The following is a 24,588-nucleotide window of genomic DNA, read 5'->3' as shown; positions in this document are numbered from 1 at the left end:
TTTGTGTTTGTCTGTATTTAAGGAACGTTACAATACAAACAATGAGGCAGTAAAGCAGGCAGTGGGATGTTTTTCCCTGTCGAGAGAGTCTTCATGTCCACAGAGTTGTGCCTGAGGGGACATCAGCTGCATTTCCTCACCTCACAAGATAAGTAGCTCCAGCCTGATCATTCATAATCTGACATGTTTCCTTAGGAAGCTCAGATCCTGGGGCTTTTTATTTATCTTTTAATGTAATTGACTCTAGAAGGCCACAAATTTTATGAAGTTCTCCACAAATCTGTTATTCCAGATTATGTGGCTCAAACATTTGGGACATAGGACAGCTGAAGCCAGCTAGGCAGCAGAGGCTGCCTGCACACCCGGTCTGTATACTGCACAGCCATGTGGCCTAGAAGAGCCTGACTGAGAGGCTGTCTAGGCAGATGAGGCTCAGGACAGGGCCTGGCCTAGGAAAGGCACATGATGGGTGGTAGCTGCCATTATGACCCCAGAAACCTAGTAGCATCGCACATAGCTACAGCCTCTGGACAAGGAAGCAGAATCATGCCCATTTTCATTCTCAAATACATACTAGGTATATGTTAGATTTTTCTCAAAGCAGCAGCAGCAGCAGCCCACATAAAAGTCCAGATTCTTCTGAAAGCAGATGTCCAGCATCCCAGGACTTGGAAGAGGGGTGCGGGGTTGGTGGCATCCCACTGCCCCTCCTGAGTCCTTCCTGCCCAGGTTACTCCGCTGCTCTTCCTCCACACTCCCCCTTTTTTTGTGTGCGTGTGTTTTTTTTTTGAGACGGAGTCTTGCTCTTTCGCCCAGGCCAGAGTGCAAGTGGCGCGATCTCGGCTCACTGCAAGCTCCGCCTCCCGGGTTCACGCCATTCTCCTGCCTCAGCCTCCCGAGTAGCTGGGACTATAGGCGCCCGTCACCGCGCCCGGCTAATTTTTTGTATTTTTAGTAGAGACGGGGTTTCACCGTGTTAGCCAGGATGGTCTCGATCTCCTGACCTCGTGATCCGCCTGCCTCGGCCTCCCAAAGTGCTGGGATTACAGGCGTGAGCCACCGCGCCCGGCCCTTCCTCCCCCTTTTAAAGAAACTTCTGTTGGCTCTGAACCACTGTAAACCCGCGTGCCCAGGGCAGCAAGCACTCTGTAGGGGCAGTGCTACTGGATGAAAAGGGGCAAGCGGTTTTCCCTGGTGACCTGCTTCTTAGACAATTAGTAGTAAAATAACTTTTGGAAGATAAATAAATGTAAATAAATCTCCCCAAATTAGGCATGTTATAAAAAGTGGTCTTCCTTTCCGTTTACAAGAGCATCCTGACTTCAGGGTGACTGTGAGTGGACTGTCCCTGAGCTGTGCTGCGGGGACAGCCAGCCGTCCAGGAGGAATGTGTGCGATGCCCACACACAATGCCTCCCCCAACTACACATAGGAAAGCCTGGCTTTGTAAAACGGTGAGCAAGTGAGTTTTCGGCAAGGCTAATTTTTCAGGAGAGGCCAAGTATATTTAAATGCAAAGTGGTACAAAACAGAGTATCTTTGGAGGGAGCCACATATTGACCCAATGGGAGGGCCTGCTGCCTGTTACCATGGCCAGAAGCTAGGAAGGACCTGGAAGATTAGGATTCCATGTCAAGAGCGGGTCACCAACATCTTCCTTTCTACCCTCTTCTCTCTCAGGGCAAAGAGACTTTTCTTAAAAATTAACATTAAAAAACTGCTTGGGGCAAGGGCAGAAGTGGTGTTGGGGGACTGCCTCAAGTCAATGGATACTTACTTGATCTACAATTTCCTGAAGCAGTCTGACATCTTGCTCGCGAGACCCAGTGCTCTCTTCCAGTTGTAGGTGAAAGGCTGGAGAAAGGGACTCCCCCACCACTTTTAATCCAGAAATGCTGAAGAAGGGAAATACACACACAGCCGTTAAGTCCCTTCCAGGCTCGAAGATCGCTCACGGGGAAATAATGTTAGAATTCCGCAATGTCAAGGCACAGTGAACGTACAGAAGCTTGCGACTGACGGGAAGCATCATTCCAATTCCAACAAAGAAAGGGAAACGAGGCACTCTGGGCAGTGCTTCCTCATCTAAAAAAGTCTGCCTGTGATGTGGCTTCCTGAGTGCAGGACCGGCTCTCGTGGCCCCAGCCTCCCACCAGGCCCTCCGGGCCCCACCTTGGCCTGTCATTCCCTTGCCATGTGCTCCCTCACCCCCGATGTTTGTTCTTCCCTGTGCTGGCTGCACGTGCCGGGGCCCAGCTCCAGCACTGCCTGCTGCTGGGGCCTTCTTCATCACCCACTTTAGGGAAGGCTCTGCTCCATCATTTGCTATTTTTCCATACTGTCTGGATCCTTCACAAGCTACTCACTACCGTTTATATTACGATTCCTTGCTTATTATCTATGTCTTTAGTTTTTATTTTGTCTCTCATAAATTACAGGGATGATTTCTGACATTAACAGCATTATACCCCATCTCTACAAATACAACAAAAACAAAAACAAACAAACAAAAAAAACTGGCCGAGTGTGGTGGCTTGTGCCTGTAGTCCCAGCTACTTGGGAAGCTCAGGTGGGAGGATCGCTTGAACTCAGGAGGTCAAGGTTGCAGTGAGCTGAGATTGTGCCACTACACTCCAGCTTGGGTGACAGAGCAAAACTCTGTCTCAAAGAAAAACCCAACAAATACCAAACATACATTATATTTTGACTAACAGCAATATGTTTCGATAGAAAAATGTCCTTATTTGCATGTTAAGTTTTAGATTTTACTTGGATTAAAATTATTTTCTTTTTACTTAGGATTAACAGCACAAAAATCTGTAGCTTCTCAGGGAGAAAGATAGATCTTTAGGGGCCAAATCCTGTATTTTTAAACTAAATTAAATTTAATCCTGTATTTTTACTACAGCTGCCATGAGATGCTATGCCATATTACTATTATTATTATTATTTTTGAGATGGCATCTCGCTCTGTCGCTCAGGCTGGCTGGAGTGCAGTGGCACGATCTCGGCTACTATCTAGTCAGGTTCATTTAAAGTCTATTTTATCCTATAACAACAAATATTATTTGATTTTTGACCTACCTCCTAGGACACAAATGTGATATATGTCTATTTGAAACTGAGCTAAACATTTTAGATTCCTTTCATTTAGTTTGTTTCACCCAAAACAATTTGTTTTTCCCTCAGAATGAAATGACAATAAAAAGTACTAGGTAGCACGACTGAATCTTCCCAGTTTAGGACTCAACAAGCCTTTACAGAATGACTACTATGTGTTACAATAATGTGAATTCTGGAAACTCATCTGACCTGGCCTTGGAACATTATTAATTCGTGTCTCCTTTCTTTAAATATAATACATCATGCTAGATCTGTCAATAAAGCAGGCTACAGGTCTGAATCATGGAATCTTGGGCATGTGGAATGTGGGGGAACCTTCTAGATTAGTTCTTTACTAATGTAGAAACTAAGCAATACACTTTGAAAACCCATTTCCTGTGTAAATTCTGACCATGTTAAATGCATATATCAAGTATCTTTTCTTTTTTTAAAGGTCATGTATTCTCACAGTATTAAAAAATTGCTTTCAGTCAGGTGTGGTGGCTCACGCCTGTAATCCCAGCACTTTGGGAGGCCAAGGCAGGTAGATCACCTGAGGTCAGGAGTTCGAGACCAACCTGGCGAACATGGTGAAACCCTGTCTCTACTAAAAAACATAAAAATTAGCCAGGTGTGGTGGTGGGCACCTGTAATCCCAGCTACTCGGGAGGCTCAGGTAGTATAATCGCTTGAACCTGGGAGGTAGAGGTTGCAGCGAGCTGAGATCACGCCACTGCACTCCAGCCTGGGCAACAGAACCAAGACTCTGTCTCAAAAACAAAAACAAAAAACAAAAACAACAAAACAACTGCTTTCCAAATAGCATTTCATATGAATCAAATGGCCTCAATTTTCCTCAAGAAATACAAGGCGTGATGGCTCACACCTATAATCCCAGTACTTTGGGATGCCAAGGTTGGGGGGATCACGAGGTCAGGAGTTCAAGACCAGCCTGACCAACATGGTGAAACCCCGTCTCTACTAAAAATACAAAAATTAGCCAGGTGTGGTGGCACGTGCCTGTAATCCCAGCTACTCAGGAGGCTGAGACAGGAAAATCGCTTGAATCTGGGAGGTGGAGGTTGCAGTGAGCTGAGATCGTGCCACTGTGCTCCAGCCTGAGTGACACAGCAAGACTCTGTCTCAAAAGAGAAAGAAAAAAAAAAAAAGAAAAGAAATACAAGGCACCTGAGGTCCAAATCTAACTTGTGCTTTTTAATCAAATGGTCTCATCTCACATGCTGGTGAGAGAAGGAATTCAACAAAATGCCCCATCTCTGGTTGCCTAGATGCTGAATGTCAGATGAGTTTAATTAAAACCAAATGGACACAGTTGTAGCTTGAGTTCAGAGAAGCCGTGTTTCAGAGTCTATTACACTACTCTTTAACAAAAGACTTTGCCAAACATATCATCTTATCCCAGTGGATAAAGGAGCACTGGGCTAGCTCCCAGGGACAGAGCAATCACCAAGGTAGCCATGGTCTCCACTGTGTGCTTACAGTCTACAGGGAGAACCTGACACCAATAACTATCTCTATTACAATGAAAACAGAGGCAAACCAGCATACGATGTTGACTTCCTCTCCCAAACTCAATCTCAGAGATGAGGGAAGTGAGAAATTAGAGAAAAATTGAACAAAAAAATTATTCAGAACTAAACATTGAAGATACTGCCTTTGAAAATATTTATCTTTAATATATTTATTGGAAAATAAGAAATAAAACCAAAAGCTAAATGTAAGAAGCTGAAGAAGAGTAAGAACACAGTGCAATGAGACAGTACATAAAGATAAGAAAACACACTATGATGAAAACACACATAACCAGATTTATATAAATAAAAAGTTAAAATAATATAGATATATGAGAGATAATCAACAACTATTCCCAAACCAAAGGCCCCAAGCCCAGATGGCCGTAAAGTGGGAGACCTACTCTCAACTTTTGAAGAAACGATCAAGCCTTGTTTTACTCAGTGCTTCCATGAAGCAGAAAGAGTGGAAAATAGCTAAATCATCTACTGAAGCTACCCTAACACTGACTCCTCTGTTACATAAAGTTGGTACAAGGTTATAGATCCATTTAAATTATAAACATAGATGTAAAAAGTCAAATTAAAATATTAGCTAAATAAATCTAACAGTGTAGAAAAAGATATTATGATGAAGTAACGGTTTTCTCAAGAATGCAAGGATGGTGTAACATCAGAAAATATTTCAATGTAATTCAGCCATAAGACAAATTTATGATTTACCTTAATAGATGTAAAAAAAAAAAAAAAAATGGATAAAGTTCAACATCTATTTATGATTTTTAAAAAAAGGCCTTCAAATTTAGGAATCATGTAGCCAGGTGCAGTGGTACACACCTGTAGTCCCAACTAGTTGGGAGGTGAAGGCAGGAGGATTGCTTGAGTCCAGGAGTTTGAGGCTATAGTGTGTTGACTATATCTGTGAATAGCCACTGCACTCCAGCCTGGGCAACATAGCACAATCCTGTCTCTTAAAAAAACCACAAAACAAAACAAAACTAGGAATAATTCGATAAAAGCTACTCCCCAAAAACCCATAGCATGATGTTTTATACTTAATGAAGAAGTGCTTCTATACTGCGAATAAGGAAAGAATGTTTGCTATTATTACCACTGTTCAATACAGCTTAGGGACTCAGACCAAAGCAATAAAATAAAGAAAATGAACTAAGATGTAAAAGCATTAGGAAGGAAAGACAGAACACCATTATTGCAGATAACAGGACTTCCATGCACATCATCATAACAGAATGAAACAACTACTGGAAATACTAAGAGTTTAGAAAGACTCCTGGATATAAGGTCAGTTTAGAGAAAATAATAACGTTCTTATGAATCAGCAATAATCAAGTAGAAAATATAACAGAAAAGACAACCCCATTCATAACGGCAACAAAATCTATAGGATGTCTGAAAATTCCCTTTAAAGGTTCCATAAAGGTACAAGGGCTTTATAGGAATTCCATTAAAGGACACAAAGGGAGATTTAAATAGAGAGCTCGTGTTCATGGATGACATTTCCTTCCACATTCATCAGAAAATTTAATGCAGTTCCAATGAAGAGTCTAGCAGTAATTCTGGAGAAACCCGTATTCCAAAACAGCGATAAAAACAGACAGCAGTGATAAACCTGTATTCCAAAACAGTGATAAAAACAGACAAAATCAAAAGAGTCTGAGGAATGAGCAAATATACCAATGGAATGGAAGAGAGAGTTTAGAAACACATCTAGGTACAAATGGGAACCTGGTATAGGATACAGTACGGCCAACCAGTAGGAGAAAGGATGTTTTATACTTAGCCAGATGTTATTCAGAAACTGATCTCAGTAATCTTAAACTGAAATATTCTTCTCCTGACCAATTTCTTTCTCCAGCCACCATCTTGTTTCTCAGTTCCTCTTCAGAGAAAAACTCCTCAAAACAGTCATCTAAGCCGTGTCCACCTGTCTGGAACCTCCTTCAACCAGGCATTTTACCCCACACTCCCCTGAAACTACTCACCAAGTCATAATACCTCTACATGACGAAGTCAAAGGATCAGTGTTCTGTTATCTGGTCTGGCCTGTCAGCAGTGGCATGTCACAGGCTGACCTCCTACATAAGCAATTTCTTCCCTGGTTTCCAGGACTCTAGGCTCTCCTAGCCTGCCTCTTCCTCACTGGCCACTCTTTCTCGGACTAGTCTTCGCTAGTTTCTGACCTCTTCACACTGAAATGCTTCATATAATAGCCATACCCCAAGACTCAAAAATTTATCTCTAGCTCAGTACTCTCCCTCACACTTCACACTTGTATATCCAGCTGCTGCTCTGCACTCCATGTCTGATGGGCACTTTGGGCTTAACATAACCACTGCTGACCTTCCCCAGAAAGTATTTCTCCACAGTTCTGTCCCTCTCACTCATCAGCAACTCTACCTATTTACTCTGACCAAACCCCCTAAACTCTACCTGGAGTCTTCTCTTTCTCACTCACCCTGCATATGAACTTCTGCTAGATCCAGTGTGCTCTCCCTTCAGAAGATACCCAGAATCCAGACACTTCGCACGCCATGGCTCCCAACATGGTCAGAGTCACCATCACCTTTCACCTGCGTCAATCTCCTAACTGGTCTCCCTACTTCTGTTCTTACTGCTGTTCAATGTATTTTTTCACACCATGCAAAAGTAATTTTGCTAGGGTATCAGATAGGCTGTTTCACTTTTTTGCTCAAAACCACGCCAAGGCTTCCTCTTGTGTGCCAACGCCCTCATCACGGCTCACAAGTCCCTGTGTGCGGATGGCCCATGACCCAGCCCTCATCTTCCACCAGATTTCCCACTCCTTCCCTCCTGTCACACTGGCCTCTTTGTTATTTTGTTTACTGTTTTCTGTAACCATCTAGATACCAGCACGGTTTGCCCCTGAGACCCTTCTGAATGCGTGTTTACTATGAGGTGCCATGGAGTCTTCCAACTGTGGATACTGAGTAGGCAATTGGGTGTGAGACCTGCAGCTGCAGTGGTCCAGGGTGGAGATATGAAGCTGGGAGCTGTCTACATACAGGTGTCATGAAACAGTGTGGAGCTCCAGGTGTGGAAGAAGGCAATTCTTCAAGAAGGTAACAAGAGCAGCACAGACAAAGCCTTGAAGAGCAAGGTGTTGAAAGAAAGCCTTCAGAGGAGACCGAGATGGAGCCATTCAAAGATGTAAAAGGAAATCCAGGCGTGCAGTGTAGCAGAGTCCAAAGAAGGAAAGAGTGGTCACCTGTGCTGAAAACTATGGGGACATCAAGAAGATGAGCTCTGAAGATGGTCCACTGGATTCAGCAGTCAGTGGAGACCTCCACAAAAACAGTCCAGGCGAAGGGCAGTAGCAGAAGCCAGGTCTCAGAGCTGCCAGTGTAAGTGAAGACGTGGAGATGATAGCTACTGAGAGGAGCAAAGACATGGGGAGTTGCAGAGGGAAACGTCGGGTGACAGGGAAGAGGAATTTAAAGTGGATGTGACTGCTAATCAAATGACACAAGAAAGGGGACAGGCTGATGACAAAGTAGCAGGGACAAGCAAAGGCACTCAGTCCTTAAAAAAGGGCCTGTGGTAGTTGGAGCAACATTTATTGGCCTACAGGAGGGAAGACTGGTTCAGATACCCACAGGTGTGTAGATTTGTCAGGAAATATGACAGAGTCCCAAGTGACAGCATAAGGCCAGGCTGTTAGCTAAAAGTGAGGGGAGTGAAGACAGGATTAGGAATTTTGGAAAGAAAATGTGTGATAGAGCTGGGGTAAGTGGAGATTGGACTTAGAAAAAGGCAGGTTAACACCACAGAGTGAAGGGCATGTAAGGCTAGCGCTGATGAATTTCCAGTGACTCCAATATGCTAGGCTGTGTTGGCATATTAATCCTTCACAAACCAATGGAACTGGAACCAATACAAATATATCTCTCTACCATAAATCATGCAAGAACTGCTGTTACTATCACACAGACACACCCAGAACTTTAATTGTCTCTGCCCCTTCTTTATCTGGAACAGCTGTGATGTACTCATTTATCAATTGTCCTTTTCTTTCAGTTAAGTCTCCAGTTTCCGTATCTGGAACAGAGATAGGACTTTCATGACCGAGAAAGCATGTTTCACCTTAGGAAAGGCAAAAAGAAAGACCCTGGGCAATGTGAAATCACTTTCTATAAGACCAGAAATGTGCCTGGAGATATCACCAACCTCGATCTTTTTTTTTTTTTAAACTACAGAGGAATCTTAAAGAGTGACTCTTGTGTAGTTTAAAAAAAGAAAAAAGAAGAAACACTGATAAAATTTCACTTGTTTCTTTTTCTTGTGTTAAAACTTACTAATTTATTAAAAAGTAACACAGATGGTATGAACCCAGTCATCTAATTACATAATATATAATGGCATCCCTGTGTGTGCAGACATGGAGAGATGCTTCAGTGTTTACCCTGGTTATTTCTGGTGGTAAGATGTTGGGTTGTTATTTTCATCTTTCTATCTTCTGTACTGCTGTAATATTTTATTAATGAGTTTGTTTCATTTAAGTCAAGATTCTTTAAAACAGATGATCTGGTTTTATACAAATAAACCAATGTGAGTGAACTAAGTTTTTGGTTTCTTAGTTGCAATTTGGTCAAACTGATCCAAGCCTATAAATTTAAAACTTTCCATTAGTTGTTAAGTGTGGTGCCGATAAACTTTATGTTGGTTGAAAATACATAAAACTCACCCTTGTAAAGCTTTATGAATTTGTCTGCACTTTTCCTTCAACACTGCAAAAATACCTAGATGAAAAAAATACATTTGAGAGTCTATTTGAAACGTATGATAGTACTAACCTAAAAATATTTTTGAAGACCCAGATCAAGTTCATCAATTTAAAATGCTACAAATCCTTCTACATACTAACAGAGCCAGGAACCCAAACTCCCCTGAAGGCCCAAGCTTTGTCTCTGGTGCGTGCTAACTGGCCCCTTCTCACCTCACTGTCCCACTTTCAACAAACCTGGAATGATGCTTTCAAGAGCAATCAATCCCTCCTGTTCTCATCAAGATCCTAATCTGGCTAAGAATCAAAGGGTACAAATTTATTGCTTATTTCTTTATCCTAAACAATTTGGTAAAAAATCAACTATAGTAAAGTAATTTTTACAATCTTTTCTTGATATTTTCCTTTTTTATTCAAGGAAAATCCCAAAACTAAAGTATCTGATCAGAAGGTAGGAGTGCCAGGCCATCTGAGAAGCAAGCATATGAATGAGCACAGAGACACACATTTTCTGGTTCTCTGAACCAGTATCAGTGATGAAGATTCAGAAATACTGTACCGGGTAGGGCCTGCTGCTCCCTTTCCGTTTTAAGCTTTGCAAAGGTGGCACTGCCGTAGCCAAAGGCCACATTTTAAATTCTCAGTAGACTTTTTATTTTTCCCACCGAGTAAGTTCTTTGCTGGTAAACCCGGCTTGGCCTCAGTACCAACTGATGATTCAAAGGCTAAAGGCGAAAACTCACAATATTTATAAAATTACACAGATAAAAAAGCAGCATGCTTCAGCTGATTTCTCAAAAAACTATTAACCAAATAAAGACTGGCTTATTTACACCAATGGAACGTTTAGGCCTAGAACTGGCTGAGAGCCCCTCCTCCTCCCAGCATCTCCACCCATTATCTGAGCTAGCCTTGCTTTGGCTCTGGCTCTGGCTCCGGCTCCAAGCACAGGAGAAAAGCTCTGACCCCAAGTCCTTGGGGCGGGAATAGCTTCTTCACTGCCGTTCTTCCTACGAATGCCATATAATGTAACTGCAAACCAGTTTTGTCTGGCAAATAATTTCTCCAGTAAGTAAATCAGTAACACAACTAACGTAACCTAAAATCTCTTTTGATTTCTTGGGTTTTTAAAGGGTTATACCTGGATTCTCTTCCATGATGTTGAGGGCCTCAATTGCTGCAGCAGCTAACAGGGGAGGTAACGAAGCTGAAAAGCAGTATCCCTGGCCGGAAAGTCGCTGAGAAGAAACAAATGAGTTGAAGACGTATACACATTCTCCGTCCTTTCTAGGTAAACATTTGAAAGGCATCGGTTCTCTAGAACAACTACTGAACAGTGTGTACATGTGGTGGCGGGGGTAAGATCCAGCCATAAATAAACATTATACGTGTAACAGAAACAAGACTTTTTGTTAAATGAGAGATCATTTCTACGTAGAAATATTTTGAGTGATTCTTTAAAAATTGACATTTAAATAAAAACTGTGTGATAAACTAAGTAAAATTTCGTATTTCGAAGTTATATTTTGAGGTGACCAATGGAGAAATTAGTTTCCGTTTTAGCTCCTGTTTTTAAAAAGAACCCACCTGATGGTCAATTACAAAAGACCTGCCACAGCAGAAACCTCCAATAGAAGCAAGTGCATTCTCCATGTTGGCACTGATAAGATCAATATCATCAATCTGCCGGAAAAGGAGGAGTGACAGTTATTCCACAGTTTAAAGAAAAAAAGGCCAACTTCAAGCCTAGAGACAAAATTTAACAGCATTAAACTGTCTGTTAATATCTGGATTCAAACTACCTATCTACATGAAAATAAAAAATAAACCATACAACATCTATCGCTGAATGAACTGGAGTTTCATGGCCCATCTCTGAAACTGCCTCATTTTATACAGTTTTACCATTTCATCATACATGACAAATTAACTCACAGCAAAGACAAATAAATTATAAGAAGACAAAACCCAGAGCTGTTCGATATTAAAAGTAGTCACAGGTACAAAATAAGAATATTTCCTCGCTAAAACAGTGGTCTAGCTGGCCTTCCTCATGGGACGCACTGAGATAAATAAAAACGAGTCTATCGAAGTTTTGAGCACTTTATTCTTGTATTCAGTTTGCCTCTCAGCATTTCATAAGTCAATTTATCCAAACGTCATGGCGATGGAATCTTTGACCAACTGGACAGCAGAAGAACCTAATGTGCTCTAATGGCCTAATGGGCTTTGAGTCCTACATCTTTCTGACCACTCAGAACTCCTTCGGTCCTCATCTTTGGGTCCAGCCCTCAGCACCAAGTTCCATTCTGGGCACACAGTAGGCATTCAATCATTATTTACTGATGGCCATGTTAATGGATTGTCAGAACACAGCTAGTGTTTTCCTTAGTGTTTCATAGATCCAGCGGAGTTTTGAGAAACTCTGCACTCCTGCTCTTTTTAAAAAGCATTTTTAAACCTTTCTTTTTTTTTTTTTTTTTTGAGACAGAATCTCGCTCTTTTGCCCAGGCTGGAGTGCAGTGGCGCTATCTCGGCTCACTGCAAGCTCCGCCTCCCGGGTACACGCCATTTTCCTGCCTCAGCCTCCCGAGTAGCTGGGACTACAGGTGCCCGCCACCGCGCCTGTCTAATTTTTTGTATTTTTTTTAGTAGAGACGGGGTTTCACCGTGTTAGCCAGGATGGTCTCCATCTCCTGACCTCGTGATCCGCCCTCCTCGGCCTCCCAAAGTGCTGGGATTACAGGCGTGAGCCATCGCGCCCGGCCAAACCTTTCATTACGAAAAATTTCAAGCCTGAACAAAGTAGAACAGAACAAAGAATCCCCATCACCCAGAGATTCAAACACTATCAACTCAAGGACAACGTTGCTTCACCTATTTCCCCTACCACCCTCATCATTTCTTTGTAGTGAGTCCCAGACTTCACGGGGTTTCATCTATAAACATTACACTGTGTATTTCTAAAAGATAAAAACTCTCTCAAAACATAATCACAAAACTAGTATCATACTTAAGACGTTAACAATTTTTAAATGTTAAATTTAAATTTGATGTTAAATATATTCAAATATTTGGTGTTCAAATATCTCTGATTGTCTCACCAAATTTTCTTTTAACAGCATTTGTTTGAATCAGGATCCAAATAAAGCCCGTACATTCTGCTCTCTACTCTCAGGCGCTTGTGAGTATTTCCTCAGTGACAACTGCTGGAAGCATTCACAAAACTACAACAGTGAAGTTCGAGTTTTTTCCTCCATAAAAATTTTCATACCTTAAAAAAGGCTGTAGTGTACTGCTAAATCTGCTTGAATTACACTTCCATTTATCTTTCCATTTATTCCATTTACCTCCTCGGTGCATCTAACTGCTGAATGTCAGTCTGCCTTGGAGGAGGTGCTTCCATCCAACCTCCCGGGATATTCACTCTGCTCTACATTTTTCTCTGGGACTATATGGTAGCGGGATGTTGATAATGTAAGGCAATTTTACGTTTTATAGTTCAACTCTGTAACATAGGTTGCACAGCTCTTATGCGCATGTTTTGGAGAAAAAGCTTTCTGTAACTCTTCCCGTGGTGGTTGGTAAGACAGCTGTTCAAGACTGGCTGACTTCCTCTGCCCTCAGGCTCCAGGAGCAAAACCCACTAGGCACTGCAGGCAGTCTGGGTCCCTTTCCCTCAGAAAAGGAAACATGACACCTCAGTCTGTTTGGGACTTTAAGAGGTTTTGCTGAATGCATGCCAGTGGTGTTTCTGACACACACTGACACACACACACACACACACACACACACGCACACACACACGCACGTATAACTGTATCTACCTCCCACAAACACATTATATAGAATACAGATTTTTAAATACTAGAAACAGTATCCTTTCTCTGCCATCATGAATACTTCTGAAAAGACTACTCAGGAAATTCCTAATGATTTTAAGAAATAATTGGAAGGCAAAATTTAACAATTTCTAGAGAAGAGACACTAAAAGCCAATTCAAATGCAACTTTGCAAACAGAGCACAAACCATGACTACCCACTCCGAGTTTATAAGTTCAGAAGGAAGATGGGGTTCCCTGGTCTGGCTGACTAGACTCATCCTGGGCTCACTGAGGTGACAGACACCAAAGTTTCCTGACCCTTCAAACTGATAAGGAGCGCGGTCTTGTGCCTATAAAAATATATGCCTAGCAGAATGGAACTACATGTCTCCTATAAGAGGGGAAACGTTCTTAAAAAAGGGGAACTTACATTGATTCCATAGTGTTCAGTGACTCCTCGGCCATGCTCTCCTAGGACTCCAAATGAAAGGCTTTCCTCCAGGAAGATTCTTGCTTTGTATTTGTATTTTAACTTAACCTAAGTGTTATATAAAGGTTAAAATACTAATGATTAGCACCATATAGAACATACTATGAAGAAAAAAATTAAGATTAAAAAGTATGTACAGCTGACTCTCAATACTTGTGAATTCTATATGTGCAAATTCATCTACTTATTAAAATTTATTTGCAACCTCCAAATCAATACTTTTTTCCTGTCATCACAGATATGTGCATGTGCAGAGCAGTGAAGAATCTGAATTACCTGACACGTGTTTTCCCAGGTGAGGGTGAACAGGCAACTGTTTCAGCTCTGATCCTGTGAACAAGTACCCTTTTCATGGCCTATTTATTGCCACTTTTTTGGACTTCTGTGCTTTTTGTTGGTGATTTTGCTATTTAGAGTGGCCCCCAAGTGTCATGCTAAAGTGCCGTCTGTTACTCCTAGTGCTGTGATGTCCCTTATGGAGAAAATTTGTGTGTTAGAGAAGCTTTGTTCGGGCATGAGTTGTTGTGCAATGAATCAACAGACATTAAATAAGACACCTTTAAACAAAAATACACATAAAGCAAGTTTTGTGTCAACTGGTTGATGAAAATGTTGTAACCAGAGGCTCAGAGGAACCTAACCCTATTATTTGCCCTAGCAGCAATAGTTTAGTATTTCTTATTCCAGTGTTCATGGCAACTTTATAGAATATAAGTAGGGTGAATGATGAGAATCAACTGTCCTTTAGATGGTCTAAAATGATTCAACTTAACAACAGACAGCACAATACTGATTTTTTTTTTTTTTTTTTTTTTTTTTTTTGAGACAGAGTCTTGCTCTGCCACCCAGGCTGGAGTGCAGTGGCAGGATCATGGCTCACTGCAGCCTTGACCTCCTGGGCTCCAGTGATTCTCCTACCTCCGCCACCCAAAGTGTTGGGATTAAAGGTGTGAGCCACCATGCCCAGCTTCAGTGCTTATCTACACTTGAGCTGTTCCTATACTTCATCTTTAGTTTCGTATCTGCCCATCAGCACTGCTTCATTACTGTAGCCCTATAATATACGTCCTAGTACCTTCTGGTTCACCACCTCCCTCCCATTATTCTATCAACCGCTGACACTCTTACAAAAACAGAAAGAAGAAAACAAATACGTCTCTTCTATTGATACTTAAAATATATTTAGATTTCCTCAGAAATAGTGAAAACACTTAAAAATAACATATGGAACCCTTATTTTGAATCCTTATTAAATTAATAGACTCCTAGATTAAAATCTCAATGGCCGAATGCAAGGGTGGTTCAACATGGAAAAATCAAATATGTATTACATACACATTAGAAGAATGTAGGGGGAAAAACCCCACATGATCATCCCAATAAATGCAGGAAAAAAACTGACAAAATCCAAGAACCTCTCCTGATAAAACACTCAATAAATTAAAAATGGGAAGGAACCTCCTCAACCTGATAAAAGGTTATTACAAAAAACTCACAGCTAACATCACACTCAATGGTAGAAGACTGAAAGCTTTCCTTTTAAGATCAGGAACAAGACACAGATGCTCATTTTCGCCACCTCTAGTCAACACTGTAGTCGAGGTCCCAGCCAGGGCAATCAGGCAAGAAAGATTAAAGGCATCCAAATTGAAAAGAAACAAGTAAAATTATCTCTATTCACAGATGGTGTAATCTTATACATAGAATAAGATCCACGAAAGTGCTATTTGAGCTAACAAATTCAGCAGAAGTTACATTATGCAAAAGCAATACACAAATATCTGTTGTATTTCTATAAACTAGCAGTAAACAATCTAAAAAGGAAATTAAGGAAACAATTCCATTTATAGTAGAATAAAAAAATCAAATACTTAGTGATAAATTTAACCAAAGAGGTGCAGGACGTGTACGCTAAAAACCACAAAACATTGCTGAAGGAAATATCTAAATAGATGGAAAAATCCCAAGTTCATGGACTGGAAGACTTAATATCATTAAGATGGTAATACTTCCCAAAGTGACTACATATTCAATGCAATCCCCACCAAAATCCCAACAATACCTTTTACGGAAATGGAAAAGCTAATCCTAAAATTCAAATGGAATTTCAAGAGACCCCAAACAGCTAAAATAATTTTGAAAAGGAACAAAGTTGAACTCACATGTCCTGATTTCAAAACTCACTACAAAGCTACAATAATTGACACAGTGTGGTACTGGCGTAAGGACAGATATATAGAAGAACGAAACAGAATAGAGTCTAGAAATCAACCCATACATCTATGGTCAATTAATTTCAACAAGGGTGCCAAGACCAGTCAATGGGGAAACATTCAACAAATGATGCAGGCAAAACTGGATAACCACTTGTGAAAGAATAAAATTGGACCTCTTCATCATCGCATATGCAAAAATGAACTGAAATGAACTACAGACCTAAATGTAAGATTGAAAACTATAAACTCTTAGGGGGAAACATAGCAGTAAATCTTGATAATTTTGGATTAAACAAAGATTTTTTTTTTTTTTTTTTTTTTTTTTGAGATGGAGTCTCACACTCTGTTGCCCAGGCTGGAGCGCACTGGCATGATCTCGGCTCACTGCAACCTCCACATCCCGAGTTCAAGCAATTCTCCTGCCTCAGCCTCCCGAGTAGCTGGGATTACAGGCGTGTACCACCACACCCGGCTAATTTTTTTGTATTTTTAGTAGAGACGGGGCTTTACCATGTTGGCCAGGCTGGTCTCGAACTCCTGACCTCAAATGATTCACCCGCCTCGGCCTCCCAAAGTGCTGGGATTACAGGCGTGAGCCACCATGCCCGGCCAGATTAAACAAAGATTTTAAAATAAAACACAAAAGCACAAGCAACGACAAAACACATAAATTGGACATCATCAAAATTTTTAAAACCTGTGTGTCAAAGGACAGTATCAGAATCAAACCCCCACAAAATAGGAGAAAATATTTGCAAATCATGTATCTGATAAACATCTAGTATCCAGAATATACAAGGAATTCTTTTAAAAACAAAAAGACAAACAACCCAATTTAAAAAATGGGCAAAGCACCTGAATAGATATGTCTCCAAAGATATACGCATGGCCAAACAAACAAACAAGAGGCATCATCAGCCATTTGGGAAACACAGATCAAAACGACAGTGAGATACTACCGCATGCTCACTGGGGTGGCTAAACAAACCAACAAAAAACCCTAGAAAATGTAAGTGCTGACAAAGATGTAGAGAAACTGCAACCCTGGTACATAGCTGACGGGAATGTAAAATGGTGCAATCACTGTGGAAAACAGTATGTCAGTTCCTTATTAAGTTAAACACAGAATTACCATATAATCCAGCAATTACCCTGCTAGATATATACATAAAAGAACTGAAAACAGGAATTCAAACAAATACCTGTACACAAATGTTCACAACAGCACTATTCGCAATAGCAAAAAGGTAGAAAGAACCCAAATATCCATCTGTGGATGAATATATAAAACAAAACGTGGTATTATCCATGCAATGGACCATAACTTAGCATTAAAAAGGTATGAAATACTGATACATGGTATACGACGTTAATGAACTTTAAAAACATTAAGTGAATGAAGCCAGAAAGAAAAGGTCATATATTATATGATGCCATTTATAGGAAATAACCAGAAAAGGTAAATCCATAGAGACAGAAAGCAGACTGGTGGTTGCTGGGAGCTAGAGGGAGAAGAAAATCGGGAGTGACTGTTTAATGGGTTTGAGGTCTTCTTTGCGAGTCACGAAAAGGTTTTTGACCTAGAGTTTGATGGTTGCACACATGGTAAATGTAACAAATGTCACTGTCCTGTACAATTTAAATTGGTTAATTTTGTGTTACGTGAATTTCACCTCAATAAAGGAAATCTCAATGGTCATGGTTTCTAAAAACAGTTATGTTGCTTTCACTATTAAAAAGCTAAGTTTTGGCCGTGCGTGGTGGCTCACACCTGGAATCCCAGCACTTTGGGAGGCCAAGGAGGGTGGATCACCTGAGGTCGGGAGTTCAAGACCAGCCTGACCAACATGGAGAAACCTCGTCTCTACTAAAAATACAAAATTAGCCGGGTGTGGTGGCACATGCTTGTAATCCCAGCTACCTGGGAGGCTGAGGCAGGAGAATCGCTTGAACCCAGGAGCCAGAGGCTGTGGTGAGCCGAGATCGTGCCATTGCACTCCAGCCTGGGAAACGAAAGTGAAACTCCATCTCAAACAAAAAACAAAAAGACAAAAAAAACAAAAAAGCAAGCTATGCTTTCATTCATATGCAATTCTACAAAAGGTAAAACTAATCTACAGGAATAGAAAGTAGATTAATGGCTGTCTGGGGCCAACATTGGTACTCACTACCAAGAGGCATCAGGAAGCTTTCTGGATAAAGTTTGCTTTCTGGACAAACATTGTCTTACATAAAAACGTTATGTATCTTGACTGTGGTGGTGATGGCTGTGGTGACAGACATGTGTATACATCTGTCAAAACTTATCAAACTTTACCCTTAAAGTAGGTGTATTTTATACGTTGATTTCACCTAAATAAAGCTGGATCTTAAAAGCTACGTATGGCCGACGCAGGGGCTCATGCCTGTAATCCCAGCATTTTGGGAGGCCCAGGCGGGGGCGGATCACGAGGTCAAGAGATTGAGACCATCCTAGCCGACATGGTGAAACTCCATCTCTACTAAAAATACAAAAATTAGCTGGGGGTGGTTGCACACGCCTGTAGTTCCAGCTACTGGGGAGGCTGAGGCAGGAGAGCTGCTTGAACCCGGGGACGGAGGTTGCAGTGAGCCCAGATGGCGCCACTGCACTCCAGCCTGGCGACAGGGCAAGACTCTGTCTCGGAAAAAAAAAAAAAAAAAAAGCTAAAGCTAAGTTTTGGCCAGGTGTGGTGGCTCATACCTGTAATACCAGCACTTTGGCAGGCTGAGGCAGGAGGATCGCTTGAGCCCAAGAGTTTGAGAACAGCCTGGGTAATGCAGTGAGACCCCTACTCCACAAAAAAGGGAAAAATCAGCCAGGTGTGGTGGCAAGTGCCTGTAGTCCCAGCTAACTCAGAAAGCTAAGGTGGAAGGATCACTTGAGCCCAGGAGGGTAAGGCTGCAGTGAGCTGTGTTCACACCACTGCACTCCAGCCTGGGCAACAGAGCAGTCTTGATTACTCTTTGAAGCCCAGCACTGGCATTCAGTGTTGTGTTTTTTCCCTGATCTGAGCAAAATACGCTTATGAGGCCTAATGTGCAAAGCAACGCAGACGTTATACACTAAAAGCGGTCATAAACAAAAGGCACATCTGTCAAATAGTCCAAATATTAAAATTACAGCTGAACATGGTTGCTTACCAATTCTGGAAGAGGACAAATAGTTCCAGTATTCATATACAATCCTTCGACTACAATGAAACGCCGAGTTACACGAGCCTTGCGAGGATTCTTTAAAAGAGAAAAAGCAGACATCTTACATTTCAGTAACTCTAAGGACAAGATCTGTTACATATTCCCCAGCACTTTCACCTTACAAGATTTATTCCTAAAAAAATATTCTGAATGAATTGAAAGCTCAGTGTTTGTGATGGGTTATTTTGAGATGAACAACAGTGCTAGCTTCTCTCAGACATGTTTTTCAGCTCACAGCATTAGCTAGGTGACCCCACACACACACACGAACTAATTAGGCACTCTGAGAATATTAAAACACAAACAAAACCCTCCAAACCTCCAACTGGGAAGGGGCCTAAGGGACTTTCTAAAGAAATGGGAATGTTTTACATCATAATGGGGGCTGACATTCCTGGGTTACATGGGTATAATCACTGGTCAAAATTGTATGGCTGCATTCATGTGGTTCAATGTCTGTCGATTTTACCCAAAACAACTATAATGAAGGTCATCATCATGAAGACGGGGTGAGGAACAGATGGCACAAGAATGATGTAATGCTGATAACAAAGCTGGGAGAAGGGTACAGGGGGCTTCACTATACCACTGTGTTTCCTTCTTGTATGTTGGCATTTTTCCATAACAAAAAGTTAAAAAACTCAAACCGTTTTCCTTCACCTCCCAAAAAAAGGGGCAACCCTGTTCTCTCCTCACTCCCCACTGATCTATTATCGGATCAAGCAAAATTTGACTATGAGCTTGTCCAATGATGTTCCCAGGTGGTGGGGTAGAGAGGTCTCCTTTTCTTTTTTTTGAGACAGAGTGTCACTGTCACCCAGGTGGGAGTGCAGTGGCGCCGTCTCTGCTCACTGCAACCTCCGCCTCCAGGGTTCAAGCACCTCCCGAGTAGCTGGGATTACAGGCACCCGCCACCACGCCCAGCTAATTTTTGTATTTTTAGTAGAGATGGGGTTTCACCATGTTGGCCAGGCTGGTCTTGAACTCCTGACCTCTTGATTACTGACCTCGGCCTCTCAAACTGCTGGGATTATAGGTTTGAGCCACCACGCCCGGCAGAGATCTTCTTTTCAAAAAACACACACCTTCACACACTCTGCTCAGAGCAAGTCACTAATAAGTCCCTCACATGTATGAAATTGTACATGGTTCAGGTGTGTGGGACTACAAAAAATACTGAGATCCACAGATAGAGTTTGCCATTACCTTCTTACTCAGATGTTTCTTGCCTCTAAGCTTCTGCTCCAATGGACAATTAGAAATGATCAGAATTAGAAAGTATCAGAGCAATGCTTTAAGGGGCATTTTACAACCCACAGCAGTAGCACTAAAAAAAAAAGTTCGTTGAGGAATAAAAAGTATACATCACTGATGTTGCTCAATCATCTTTACTCTGTCAACTCACAACTCAAAGCTGGGGAGCTAGCAATATGTTAGAAGTGATTGATGAAGAGATGCCACCCTAATTTCTACACAGGGCATGCTACCTCTGCCTGTCTTTAAGGAAAAACATTTTCTTAGATTTAAAAATATTCAATGTAGGATTCTTGGGAAGTGGAAAAGTACAAAAAACAATTAAATAAATTAGCTAATCATACCACATGGTGATAATTTTTGTCTTTCTTGTATAAACATATAAATTATTTTGTTCAGAATCAGGATTTTACTGTAGTTTTAGGACCTGATTTTAAAAACATTATGCTATGAGCATTTCTAAATTATTTCGGATTACGTGATTTTAACGGAGACGTTCTGCCTGTGACTATACCATAAACTACTTATTTCCCTAATGTTGGATTTAGTTGTTTCCCTCATTTGCTTTTTCGTATCACAATATGAATATCCTTCGATATGTGACATCATTTCTCGTAAGTTTTTAAAGACAGCACCACAGGAATGGGTCAAAGGGCATGGAATTACTTGGATCCTGGAATGTATCTGCCCATTTGCCTTCTAGAAAGGCAGTGCCAATTTAAACTCTTTCCAGTGTCATAGGAACACTCCTTGTCTCACCACACCTGTGTTGGCACTGACTATTACTATTAAAAACATGCCCTAATTTAACAGGCAAAACTCCTAGCCTAATTTCCTTGATTATTAGTGAGGCCAGGCTATTTTTCCCTTCTTCATGGTTATGTGTATTCCTTTTATGAACTACTGTTCATATCCACTGACCATTATGGGAACCCTGTAGGAAAGCGGATAAAAAACAATTCATGAACCACAGCACTTGGGAAATGGACAAAGAAAACATTCAAAGTGTTAACGACCAGATTATTTATGTGAAAATGAAATTGAAAATGAATATTTCTAAAAACCAAAATGTACAGTTACTTAGAAAGCCTGCTCTCAGCAAGAAAAATATAAATTAGTGAAAAAGTAAAAATTATAAAGCGGAAATAAATTTCAAGATATTTAATTTTACTTCTTGTTGCTCATTTAAAAAAAAGTTCTAAGGCTTACAGACCTTGGAGAAAAAGAGCACATACAAAACATGAATCTGATGTTTTCCAAATTTATACAACACTAACTTGGCAAAACAAATGGCAGCAGACTGCAGTTCTATTACTGAATACAGACTAGCTTTCTATTACTGCATCATCATAAGAAACATCTTTTTATACTTTGTAGAAATAAATTAACCAGTGGAATGGGCTGTTTTCAGATTTTGCCTATAGATTTTTCTAAATTGTGTAAATGTGAAACGTTAGCCTACAGCAGATTTAGTATAAAATGGCAAGAGCATGCACAGTCATCATGAGAATATGTATATTCATGAAGTGATGCACTTAGGCTGACACCTAAACAAAGATGACAGAATCCTAAATGAATAATGCAAATATTTGGAAAATTGAAAATTAACACAAAATACACTAAATTAAGAAATGTGATGAGCATTTTTATCATTTATTCTAGTTATGAATGAGTTGTACTGGCAAAGTCCACCTGAAACTGTGTCTGAGATGAAGACACACATCATGGTGCCCTGCTCAGAACCACAGACCTGAGCTACTTTACTTACCCATGTCATCAGAGGAAAATAAATTATAATTTTAACGAGGATGCTCTGAACACACTTCCTCTGTTTCACTCTAATCAGAACGCCAAGGAGCTACTTCCAAACCACCATCACCTGGGGTTATGTTAGGTTCTTGAGAGGAAAGAGCTGAAAACAGGGCTGCAGGCTGGATGGAGACCACGTTAGGGGCAGTCATTTCCCACAGGCAGCAGCTGCTACTCAGAGCAGGATACAGGTGGGGTGGGGAGAAAGGGCTTCACTTTGTTCATATATTAATATAATAAGCTTGCTGCCATTCTTTCCTCATGTAATTGATACATGATTTATTCTGGAATGACTAAGCCTATTCTGAATTCACTAGGTACATGCCATTAAAGGCCTAGTAAGTTTTGGTGTCCTTATGCCCAGCTATGAGTAGACATCTCCCCGCCTCACTAAGCACATACTGTTTTACAGCCTCTCTTGATCTCTTAGAAAGCTGCTTGGATTACCTCCCTCCAATTTGCTATATGTAATTACAGCAATGACAAGGCAATTACAATCAGACTTGGCTCTCTGACACGAAGTACATTTAATAAGCAGGAACATCTTAATATCCAAATGTGATCCACAGGCAAGTTTTCATGACAAATTACCATTTCATATATAATTTAGCTGGTTAGAAAGTACAAAAGAACTGTGTAATTTTCTTCAAAAGAATCATACCTTTTGATCTTCGATCTCTTGTTCTTTTAGTAGTCGCTCGAGGTCAGCCATGTCATTATGCTTAAATAACTTAATGTCACTACGGGATGCCTGTAATCCTTTCTGAATAGCAAAGCAGGCAGCTCTATCTCTGCAAGGAAAAGAGATCCACCAAATTGGGTTTAAAGGGTCTTGTCAACATTCTCAAAAAGGAATGCTTGTTTTTGTAAGCTGACCAATCACTGATTGTTAACATGAGCATAGCAAATAAATAAAACATGTTTGAATATTTAAGTATCATTGTTTGCTCTTCATCCATGAGTCCTTTTCACATAACTACCATATTTAATCTATTCCAAGAAGCACACTCTCACTATATATTAATCTCTCTGAAATCAGCATGCATCTTACTATGGATGACATTATCAGTTTATTCACATACTTTTCTAAGAAACATAAAATACTGGTGTGCCTCACCATCAGTGGCATCTCTGATTTGACTGCCACATTACTCTGCCATTATTTTGCCCTGAGAAGTAATACTGGTAGCCCGGCTAGACAGAAAACTTTTAGATAATGACTATTCTACTGTAGCCAAACACCACAGAAAAAAATGAGGGGTACCCAGCCCCATCCATGTCAGCAAAGGCTGAGCAGGGAACCTAGACTTTGACCCTCGAGAGGCTGTAACGAGGCGACACCCCTCCTAAGGTGGTGTCAGGGAAGGCCAAGTAGGAAGCTGAGCCTTTTATTCCTATCAGTTGGTAACAAGTGGACCCCCTCCACCCCCACTGTGGTGTCAGCAAAGAACATATGGAGAGTCCTAACTTCTACCTGCACTTGGGAGTAGTGGGCACCCTCCCCATCTCCTCCTGGGCAGTGTCATAGGAGGGCGAGTGGAGAGTCAGGACTATTACCATCACCCAGCAGCAACAAAGAAACCCCCAATGATGTCAGTGGAGGCCGAGTAGGGCCCCTGAATTGTTCCTCCTCCTGGCAGTATGAGGCAGCAGTCCCCCAGCCCCTTCCCCTGTTGGAACCATGTCAGAGAAAGCCAAATAAAAGAGATGGCTTAAACTAGACATGGACTACAGCAGCATAATATGAAAGTGTCTAGGTTTCCATCAAATATCCCTCATATCAAGAACCAGAAGATATCAAGTAGAATGAAACAACAAATGCCAACAGTGAGATGACAGAGATATCAAGATTATCTTACAATAATTTTGGAGTAGCCACGATAAAAAATATTTTCATGAGCCACCATGAAGACACCTGAGGCAAATGAAATAATAAAAAGCCTCAGTGATGAAATGGAAGATACAAACAAGAGTCCTACAGAGATATCAGAACTGAAAAACCAAATTACTAAAATAAGAAGCTTAGTGGATGGGTTCAGCAGCAGAATGGCGGCAGAGGAAGGACCAGTGAACTGAGACAAGCAATAGAAGTTATTCACTGACAGCCAGGCGCAGTGGCCCACGCCTGTAATCCCAGCACTTTGGGAGGCTGAGGCGGGTGGATCACGAGGTCAGGAGATCGAGACCATCCTGGCTGACATGGTGAAACCCCATCTCTACTAAAAAAAAAAAAAAAATTAGCTGGGCATGGTGGTGGGTGCCTATAGTCCCAGTTACTCAGGAGGCTGAGGCAGGAGAATGGTGTGAACCCGAGAGGCGGAGCTTGCAGTGAGTCAACATCGCGCCACTGCACTCCAGCCTGGGTGACAGAGCGAGACTCTGT

At 41.2% G+C, this 24,588-nt stretch overlaps 2 protein-coding genes across 11 annotated transcripts in view; one reads left to right on the top strand and one right to left on the bottom strand.

Annotated features, from left to right (window-relative positions):
- LOC116478819 (putative serine protease 47) overlaps window positions 1-10,636 on the top strand; it is a 44,822-nt gene extending 34,186 nt beyond the window's left edge. Inside the window, exon 6 of one of the 3 annotated variants that reach the window (XM_032170314.2) lies at window positions 10,530-10,636. In XM_032170314.2, the coding sequence (XP_032026205.2) occupies window positions 10,530-10,586 (57 nt within the window). In that variant the 3' untranslated portion in view covers window positions 10,587-10,636. Of the gene's footprint in view, window positions 1-22; window positions 3,495-7,519; window positions 7,743-10,529 lie in introns of those variants that run through there. The other 2 variants (XM_058425285.1, XM_032170312.3) reach the window with 2 other exon arrangements.
- SPTLC1 (serine palmitoyltransferase long chain base subunit 1) overlaps window positions 1-23,126 on the bottom strand; it is a 61,666-nt gene extending 38,540 nt beyond the window's left edge. The window contains exons 1-8 of one of the 8 annotated variants that reach the window (XM_058425286.1): window positions 22,867-23,126; window positions 19,089-19,178; window positions 13,651-13,758; window positions 10,984-11,079; window positions 10,538-10,634; window positions 9,358-9,412; window positions 1,778-1,895; window positions 1,484-1,690 (exon numbers count right to left, since the gene is read on the bottom strand). In XM_058425286.1, coding sequence (XP_058281269.1) covers window positions 1,601-1,690; window positions 1,778-1,895; window positions 9,358-9,412; window positions 10,538-10,634; window positions 10,984-11,079; window positions 13,651-13,758; window positions 19,089-19,178; window positions 22,867-22,917 — 705 coding nt within the window. In that variant the 5' untranslated portion in view covers window positions 22,918-23,126 and the 3' untranslated portion in view covers window positions 1,484-1,600. Of the gene's footprint in view, window positions 1-1,483; window positions 1,696-1,777; window positions 1,896-8,589; window positions 8,712-9,357; window positions 9,413-10,537; window positions 10,635-10,983; window positions 11,080-13,650; window positions 13,759-19,088; window positions 19,179-22,866 lie in introns of those variants that run through there. The other 7 variants (XM_058425288.1, XM_058425287.1, XM_032170309.2 and 4 more) reach the window with 7 other exon arrangements.
- Window positions 23,127-24,588: the final 1,462 nt, after the last annotated feature.

This window comes from Hylobates moloch, unplaced genomic scaffold (genome assembly GCF_009828535.3).
Source record: "Hylobates moloch isolate HMO894 unplaced genomic scaffold, HMol_V3 SCAFFOLD_12, whole genome shotgun sequence".
Classification (NCBI taxonomy): domain Eukaryota; kingdom Metazoa; phylum Chordata; class Mammalia; order Primates; family Hylobatidae; genus Hylobates; species Hylobates moloch.
The sequence above is the reverse complement of the archived record's forward strand: the minus strand, read 5'-3'. Positions and strand labels throughout refer to the sequence as shown.